This window comes from Anguilla anguilla, chromosome 3 (assembly GCF_013347855.1).
Source record: "Anguilla anguilla isolate fAngAng1 chromosome 3, fAngAng1.pri, whole genome shotgun sequence".
NCBI classification, from domain to species: Eukaryota; Metazoa; Chordata; class Actinopteri; order Anguilliformes; family Anguillidae; genus Anguilla; species Anguilla anguilla.
Genome location: NC_049203.1, coordinates 35,564,722 through 35,574,515, shown reverse-complemented (window position 1 = coordinate 35,574,515; position 9,794 = coordinate 35,564,722). Strand labels below are relative to the sequence as shown.

At 36.9% G+C, this 9,794-nt stretch overlaps 1 protein-coding gene across 1 annotated transcript in view; it reads left to right on the top strand.

Moving 5' to 3' along the window:
* Positions 1-2,454: 2,454 nt before the first annotated feature.
* The window catches only part of itga4 (integrin alpha 4), a 31,411-nt gene continuing 24,071 nt past the window's right edge, over positions 2,455-9,794 (top strand). The window contains exons 1-9 of the mRNA XM_035410243.1: positions 2,455-2,764; positions 3,488-3,603; positions 4,375-4,478; positions 5,104-5,218; positions 6,482-6,549; positions 6,662-6,791; positions 7,311-7,396; positions 8,970-9,032; positions 9,132-9,269. Coding sequence (XP_035266134.1) covers positions 2,574-2,764; positions 3,488-3,603; positions 4,375-4,478; positions 5,104-5,218; positions 6,482-6,549; positions 6,662-6,791; positions 7,311-7,396; positions 8,970-9,032; positions 9,132-9,269 — 1,011 coding nt within the window. The 5' untranslated portion in view covers positions 2,455-2,573. The remainder of the gene's footprint in view (positions 2,765-3,487; positions 3,604-4,374; positions 4,479-5,103; positions 5,219-6,481; positions 6,550-6,661; positions 6,792-7,310; positions 7,397-8,969; positions 9,033-9,131; positions 9,270-9,794) is intronic.

Genomic DNA, 9,794 nt, shown 5'->3' with positions numbered 1-9,794 from the left:
CATCTTTACAATCATGAGTATAATTACATGGGTGGCGTTAGACACAGAATGTGACATTTGGTCTAAACCAGGACAGAGTAAAATGTACAGAAACACTGCTAGTGCTTGTGGAGCTACACCCAACTCTATATTTGTGTTCCTCTTATCTGTGTTGGTGTTAACATCTTACACTATAAGTTTTGGTACAGTAACACTGTCATTGTGTTACTTTAAGAAAGTGTTGATCTAACACTTTTCTGATGTTAAACCAAAAAAAATTGTGTCACTGTCTGAATACTTACGTATTGCGCTGTACTTGTAATTTCAGTAAAGGAGAACCTACCCCTGGACCTACATGATTTCAACCTATAAAACATACATTCCAATCGATGGTCAAAGAGAAACCACCTAAAGGCTAATCTGCTTTTTAGGGACGGGCACTTGTCAGTGATATAGCTGCAGTATAATTGAGTATAGAGAGGTACAGAAGGAGAAGTATAATGAATGAATATGATTTGGTAGATATGCACTTGACAGATGAGGAAAATTATTATATGGAGAAATTTCCTCCTGTGGAATGATGTAGGTCTGTATTTTCAGCCTCAGAAGTACAAAAGATATATCTGACCTCTTCCTATGGCTGGTTAATAAATGGAGTAGATAGCCACAACCCAGATCATGAAAAGAGAGCATCAAGACTTGAAGGGTTTCAGATTAGGAATCACACAGTTAAATACATTCCATACTGTAGACAAGAAAATGAGCTGTATAATACACTTCATCATTTTTGTTATTATGTTTTCCTTCTGGTTTTGAGGGAATACATTTCTCATCATCACTTAATCACTGGAAAGAAATAAGTAGAGAAACATTATATACACAAGCCAACTTTTTAACATTCTGTCATCCTCACTGAATTAGAATTCCAACAGGATTCACAGTCAATATGTTGTCCAGCTGTTCTGAAAATCTGAAAAAAAGGAAATGTGCACATTGGATTTGACATATGTAAACATAAACTATGTGTAAATGTTAATGTAAATGATAATGAAACCATGTCATTCATTTTCATCTTGTTTCTCCAAAACTCTCTTTAAGTTATCAATTGCTCATGTTTATAAGAGTACACAATAACCTTAATTTTGGGCAGGTAAAAATTATTTATCATATACAGTGAGTTCATAATGTTTGGCACATATTTTTTTCTTGATTTGGCTCTGTACTCCATAATTTTAGATTTAATCAAACAATTAACATGTGGTTGATTCAACAAGCGTGAATCTGCAATAGCTGCAACCGCACACAGGCATGCATCCATGTGTGCATGCATCCATGCACACACCCTCACACAAACACATGACCTTTTCTTTGGCTCATGACCAACCTTTCCACAAAATCTTGTGCAAATCTGTGAATTCATTCGGGAGTTATGTGCCTTTTTGTGATAGGCCACGCCCCAATCGGCCTTGAAAGTTACTCAGCTCTACCTTCGGTCATGACCAACGTCCATGCCAAATTTCAGCCTTCTGGGGCGAAAACTTTTTGTGGACCGACCGACCGACCGACCGACCGACAGACAGAGCTATAGAGCTGTGGTCGCAGCTAAAAAAAAAAAAAAAAACCTAGAATCAAGACTAGATACTGAAACTTCTTATAATTGCACTAAGTGAGCAACTGAACACACCCGAGTAATCAAACACGTGTGAAGACATTTGTTGCAAACATTATGACTCCCAGAAATGGGAGGGGGAGGAGGAGCTATGTATAAACATGCTATTATTTATACATGGTGAAACCAAAATGTATTAAAATACTCTTTACAGAGCTAAACCAAGAAAAAAAAAAAAAAAAAAAACTGTATGTGAGATAAGAAAGTAAACAGTTCTGTGTTTTTCGCAGCAAAAACAGTTCCAGTTAAGTGAGAGCTCCTTCACCAATTCCATGATAAATAAAGAGACACACAAAAAAAGGTTTATAGCATACTCTGTGGAAGAATCACACAGTTCAAAGAAAAACAGTTTGAAAGGCTTTGATAGGTGGTAAATTGCTCACAAGGTAAATTAGTATTAATAGAGAAACAGGAGTATATCTGTAACACCCAGGAAAACCATTTCAAATAGTTAACAAGAGTTAATTTGCCCCCAAAACGGTTTTTTGTAACCTACTTGTAACAGGTGTTCATTCCCCTGGTGACTTAGGTGCTATGAATATATAAGACTTAGCTAATAAAAATAAAACATTTATATAATTGCATTTATAATAACATTTATATAATCATACATCCGTATGATCTTTAGAAATAATTAAATCTCAAATTTTGGGATATGAGATTATAACTTGGCTACAAGAGGCAAATTACAAGAGCGCTGCAGCAATGGATGATGAGATGTGTGTCTACGGAGAGTTCAAAACTCGTGAGTTTCTGAAGTTTCACGTGACGGGTATTAGAACGATCATATGCGCTCGTGCGTGAACGTGGAGGCATAAAGCACAGCAGGAGTCAACGCCGATAGATTTGTAGGCTTACAAATGTTCAATGCAAAGCAAGACTCTTCAGTATAACTTAATAAGTTGCTTGCAAAGTTTTCTAAAATATGGAACTATTCAAGCCCAGGAAGATTCACTGTCGCATCAGCATCTTTAGTCCACTCATTTACTTTTGGCATCTCTTCAGCTTCACCCGGAGCTACAATTTGGATACGGACCACTTTCTTAATTTCACTGGCTCTAGCGGTTCAATATTTGGATATTCGGTTTTGCTTCACAAACATGAAAACGAGACATGGTATGTATTTAATTTACGGACAGTGGAAACGTCAAGAGGCTGTTGGGCACTTCTTAAGTACTTATATTTTGATTGTAATTCTCCAAATTAGAGTCCAACAGATCATCAACATTACTTTAGTTGAAGAATGTGTGCAGTAATTAGGACGCGTTTCCGACTGCAAAAGCGCACAGTTATGGTAGATTTATACACAGCCTCCAAAAACAGTGCGATTGCTACCAAAACAGAATAAACTGATTTTATTGTTAACAAAAAAATAATAAATAATAATTTTAAAAAAATAACCTAAAAAACTTTAGGTCCAACTGAAGATTTATTTACTACCGTTTACTGTGGCGGAAGTAGCAGTTTATATGTATTGATAACATATTTGTGGTCATTCTTTCGGACTTCCATTTACTTGTTTTGTTTGCTAAAAGGATGTTGCTATACGCAGGGGTGCATAACTCCGGTCCTAGAACGTGTTGTATTTTGTTCCAGCCAATTACCTTCGATTTCTGGCAGCTCTAGACTACATTTTTTCACTCCTAATCATGAGCATAGTAAAATCTTTAGGATACAGTTAAAATATGTGGCTGTAGCTGGTGCTTATACACATGCCAGATCAATATATGATTGAGCTAGTTAAATGACGGCAGAAGTGGGCACAAAATAAAGAAACGGATCGGCCCTTGATGTGCACCGCTGGTTATAACGTGCGATGCCACGTTCTGTCTGTTTTAGGATGTTGGTGGGAGCACCGGTTGCAAACTCCAGTTTTGACCTGGGCGCCAGAAGTCCGGGCGCAATTTTTAAGTGCAAAATCACCGATGAGTCGTCCTGTGAGGAGATTCGTATGGGTTTGTATTGGGCATAGCCCTTCAAATCAGCAATGCACTCATGAACAATTAAGATATTTTAAACTTTTCAATTGTTGTTTCTATTTGTAATTGTGACATCACTTATGAATATGACTTATGCTATTAGATAGTAATTAGATAGTATCACTGCAATTTGTATCCAAGATTTAAAAGTTTTAGGTATTATCCTGGGCTTAATGCTTTGTAGGTCATCTGACTCATTTTAGTGAATTGATTCATTTAAGTACATACATATATGTTCATTATTACAGTTAAATTCTTTTTGGGCCATCTTCTAAGTGTGCTGCTATATGTAACAAGTTGAACAAGAAGATATAAAGAAGCACTCATGACGTGAATGGCTGCAATCTGTAGTGCAACATGAAAATTGAAATGTATTTCTTTGGCTTGTGTCTACTGAGAAAAGTGCAGTGCTGTACAGTTATTCAAGTGCAGTGTAGCCTCATAAACACTGTGCAAGCATTCTGATGAAAATTTTACTTTTTGTTTAAATGCTTTATTGTACTCCTTTTTGGTAGTTTCCTTTATAGTCTGATTTAAAAGAAAATACTCATATTTAGATACCTCAAATTCAAGCTACAAATTGGTCAGACTTTGGAAGACATTCTGGTGTAATAATTGATTTGTTAATGCCTATGGCCTGAAATTCATTGTCACCAGCCTCACATTAGCTACACAACTGACAAGGTGCATGTTTAGTGGACATACTGACCTTGTGAATAAAAAATGTGAGTGCCTTGTTTTTTGCAGGCATGCAAAATCACAGGAGTTGTGGGAAATACTGCAATTCTGAAACCGACAATCAGTGGCTTGGCGTGAGCATGTCCAGACAGCAGGCTGATGGAAGCATATTGGTATGTAATCCAAACAGCATTTCACCAACTGACTAAAAGGAAATCAAACCGCGTTCCAGAGCCAAAGGCCACTAGTCACTTAAGATGTTATTGCTTTACCTCTGTAAGACATAATGTATATGAAGGAAACATTTCACTTAGCAATTCACATAATGAATTGAAGTCCTGACCAAGTTGAGAACAGGCATACTTTATTATGCCTTGTGTTATCTTCATATCATGTATGCACCCCGTGTCCACAGGGTCAAAAATGACTCACCCTTACCGGACGCCCTGTGATAAAGCCTCTTTCAGTGAATTTTACCACCAGAATTTATATTTTTGTGTTGAAACAACCAGCCACTCATTAACAGATAATGTCTACACCACTCGTTATTACTACAAAACATGTACAGGTTTTATTTCAAAATAAAACTACAAACTACTGAAAAATGATTTTTCAAATGGAATATTTCCAAATAGCTTTGCTAACCCTAGCCCTTTTTTCATTTTCAGTTTCATTTTGCATTTAATCTATCATTGCAATCTTAATTGCTCCTGCATTGGAAGTGTATAAGCTAATTGATTATTAGTCTTAATCATGGCCTTATTTTGTGTTTGAAATTTGCCTTACTTCTTTTTATAGGTCTGTGGACATCGTTGGAAAAATATCTATTCCTCAAAAAAATTGCCACATGGTTTGTGCTACAAATTGGAGGCAAATCTGATGCACTCAGAGCAGTTTATCCCTTGCTACAATGGTACAATGAGATATAATATTTGAAATGTTCCAAGAACCCCATCTTTGCTATGTAGATCCATAGGGTAAAATCATGTTAGTTTTTGTCGGCTGTAGGAATATAAACAGGGTTCCCCGTGAAAACAATGTTTAAATAGTTTTAAAGACTGGATGAGGTCTTGTGTTGTCTTTTGAAATCAAGGCTGTTGACCAAGCCATTGCTGGATTCCATCAGTCATAGAGAAAAGTTTGATTACACTGCACAAGGAAGACCACTTTTTCTTGCTTTATTTTTAATTTCTCATGGTCAAAAAAATGTGAAAGTACAAAGTAAAACTGTTAAAAACAGTGCTACAAACATTTTGGCCACAAGTAGCCTTCCTAACTGTCTAAAGAGTACATGACAAGTGTTTGAGTTCTTAGGTAATTACATTTGTGCAAAGGGCAATTAGTAACAGCTGACATAGCATGGGTAGATGTGATTGGTCAGAGATAACTTTCATACATATTGTTCGATTAAGATGCATATTGTACACTCAGGAAATCATGACTCCTGTTTGCATTGATAAATGAATATGCTAATGTTAAGAAATGGCAAACGGTCATTGTTTAAACTTCACACATGCAGTTAAGAAATAAGGCTAAAACTCAAGCATAAACATCATGAAAATCAACATTAACATTTACTTGTAAATAACCCATATCAAACTATTAATGTGAAACAAGAGCTAAGTTCTTCACTCTTCTCTTCTAGATACCCCGGAATCTTTAAATCCAGAAAGATTTTCTTTTTAGAACTTTTCTCTGTATACATACAGAGACATATAATGTATATATACATTCATATGTATTTTATACTTTTTCAAAGAATGCTTTTACATTTTTGTTGTGTGGTTATTTATCACATCAGGTTAGATTTATCTCCTGTTAGGATTTTGTGAGGAGTAGGTGAGTGTTAGTTATGGTCCTAATATGGGAAGCCATAGAATTGGAAGAGGGTGCACTTTATTTTCAACCACTATGCGTGTTTATGTGTTACATTTATATTTACTATTTACCAGTTGAGCCTGGCTGAGCAAAAAGTTGACTGGGCTATCAGATTTGGCTGCTTGGTAGCCCAGAGTGCTACCAACACATTGGTTTAGGATTTGGCCAACCCTGGATAAATCAGTGAGAATAGATGACAAGAGAGAAGCTACTTTACTGAATGGCTGCATATTTTATCTCATTATATTCAGATAAAATGCCCATATTCATTTTGCGATGGTGCATCATTTTGTTTCAGATCGCAGGAGAAGCCAGGATGATGAATATGAATTCTGCCAAGCTGGAATATCCAATTTTATGATGGAGGTATATCAATTGCTCTGCTGTCAGAATGTGCTCTTTACTGGTTTTATACAGCTGTGTGCTGCAGTATGACTGCATTTACATTGATTGTAATGGTCATGTCTGTGTGCAATAGGGCTTGATTGTTATGGGCACCCCTGGGGCTGCTCACTGGGCTGGCTCTGTTTTGGTCTACAACACATCAAAAGATAATCTACCGGTGTTCTATAAAGAAGAGAGCTCTGTGCATGCTGGAAGCTATTTAGGTAAAGTGCATTTCCCATGCTACTGCACTGTACACACTGTGCACAACATGTTTAGTAACCAGCGTCTCAGTAGTGAATGTGCACTTGAAGGTCTTACTGTGAATGCAACCAGCCTGGCATAGCTTCATCTGTGGGAGTAACTGCTAATGCCCTAACACATTTGGAGGAAATGTTATAATTTCTTGCCAAACGTCCTACATCAATGAAATAAAATGGCTTTTGAAAATGTTACACTTCAGTCTTAATATAACACAGTCAGCTTGTACTGACGTTTGTCTGATGTTTTGATGGCTATAAACCAGCTTAATGTGTTTGAAAACCATTTTTATGTGACAGAAAAATAATATTAAAAAAAGGCAATCAGAATGTTTTGGTAATAACTGTATGATGCTTTTTGCAATGGCAGCCTGAGTGATGTTATTTTGTGTAATGGGAGCCGGTGTATTATTATTATTTTTAATAATAACAATTTATTATTATCAGTTAATTATTAATTTTGGATGGTGTATCCTTGAACAGGATACTCTGTTGGGGCAGGCCACTTCAGTCACCCAAACAGAACAGACGTGGTGGGAGGGGCACCGCAGAGTGAGCAGATTGGTAAAGTAAGTATATTTATGATTTTTACCCGTTATGGATGGACTGCATGGGACTACACTGAATTTAGTATGCCCAGCCTCACATTTGCCATTTTGTGTTCTGTCTCATCTGTCCTGAGGAATGGCAGCTCAAAATGCCCAAGCATTGCATTCTAATAAAACTAGCGAGGTTTCAGTACAGCCTTCGTGTGTGTGGCTCATGAGGAATGTGATAGTGAGAAGGATGCATGTGTACCTTGCCGTGGTTCATGTGACCATCAATCTCACAGAACTAGCGCTCTTATAGCTCATTTCTTTGCCCTGTACTTTTGACAGTGATTTTGTCAAAATCACTTTTAATTCACATTAATTCTGAAGCTCAGTTATGTGAGCTGCGTACAACTCAAACTTTATAAATAAAGTTTGATTGATTGATACTCATCTGTAGAATATCTGGTGCTGAACTAATAAGAAGTACTGAATTCAGATGAATTCTTCTGTGTCTTTGTGGACACAGGAAATGTGCATGTTTTTATTTATTTATTTATTTATTTATTTATTTATTTATTTATTTATTGTATTTGTCCAATTGGGAGTATTTTCCAGCAATTTATAGTGCTCGATAGTAAAAGTTCAGTTGTTGTTGATGTGATGTGATTCTGTCCATTTCTGGCCTGGAATATTGTTTCGGCTAATTTAAATATATTATTCTTAACCAAATAAATGTAATTGTCTTTAACTATAGTTTTGGAATGAAGTGGCTAGAATGGTATACAGTGTGTTCTTTTACACCGATATAGGGTTTTCACTTCACTCACACATTGTGTACATCAGGGGTCCTCAATCGTATCCAGAAAGGGCCGGTGTGGGCGCAGGCTTTTGTTCCAACCAAGCAGTAACACACCTGCTCCTACTAAGCAACCACTAGAGTCTTTGCTCATTTAGTAGAATCAGGTGTGTTACTGCTTGGTTGAAACAAAAGCCTGCACCCACACCGGCCCTTTCTGTATAAGATTGAGGACCCCCTGGTGTACATCATCTATTTATATATGCAAATGAAAGAATAAATAAATGCAAGATTATCAATATATTTTGACCTGACTTTCGTGGTGAATGTGCAGAATATTTTCCAAATGGGTTTCGTCGAGTTTTAACATTTTGTCTTGTCAGTTTTTTGCTTGAATTTTGGCAAAAACTAGTGCAGAGGTGGGCCATATATGTTTCTGGTTTTTGTGCCAACTTCTGGCCTTAATTAGTTAATTAGCCGGCATTTTTAACATTTACACCATCTGACATTGAAAGACTATTTGCAGACAGGGAGAATAATCTAGGACATTTGGATGCATTCCAAGTCTGTCTCTTTTGGCCTCTGCACTAAAATATGTGAGAATATCTTGAAAACTCATATTTTCCTATAGGGAAAGGTAAAGATACTCAACCATTATAGAGATTCAGATGACTGGAAAGAAATTACATTTGTTTACAAAAGAATCCTGCTTTTTCTATTTTTACCCTTTTTACAGTGAAACTGTATCTTGACTTTAACTGGGCCTTGCCAATCTTGTGAATTTATGGCCTCAACCTCCTCTCTCTGTTCTAGGTGTGGATATTCAAAATTGAATCTAAAAATCTACAAATCATCTTTGAAGCCCCAGGCAAGAAGGTGAGAGGCATTAACAGCCAAATGCTCATTGATTTTAATTGGGTGGATGACCATTCCATGTGTGTGAATGTGTGAGGTCACTTCTTTTCCTGTTTGCAGCTGGGCTCTTATTTTGGCGCAGCCGTCTGTGCAGTTGACCTGAATTCAGACGGGCTCTCTGACCTGCTAGTGGGAGCTCCCATGTACAGCACTGTACGGGAAGAAGGACGCGTGCACATCTACATGAACAATGGAGCTGTGAGTTAAGTCACATTCACTGCTGTCTACAAATGTACCCATACAGTTCAGCACTGACTTGGAATGGCTCATGAAAGTGCTTTTTTGCATTGGAGCTCTTTTCTATGCCTGCGGGCCTCAGGTGACATCCTCTCTGGGCCCTCATGTCAATGAACTAATGTTTTGACTATGGTGACTATGGCCAGGACTTAAATGAGTTGGTCTAGACTAAAATAAGTTATTCAAAACTGTAACAGATGCATAAGCGCCAATGGAGGGTGTAAGTTAATTTATAATTTAATCATTTTGACAGTTGACACTTTCCAAAGAAATTAAAGTGTGCACTCATCCATGATATGTGTATTCAAATAGTAGCATTTCACTTACAACGTTAAATATAGCTTTCTATTGTCGGCATGCAAGTCTAAAGAACAATTTCAAAGTGAAAAATAGTCATTCCACAGTTTTGAATAACCCCCCATATCAATAAAATGCCCATTTTAGGGCTCTTAAAATTTGATATTGATGAAAGAAACCATATTTGGC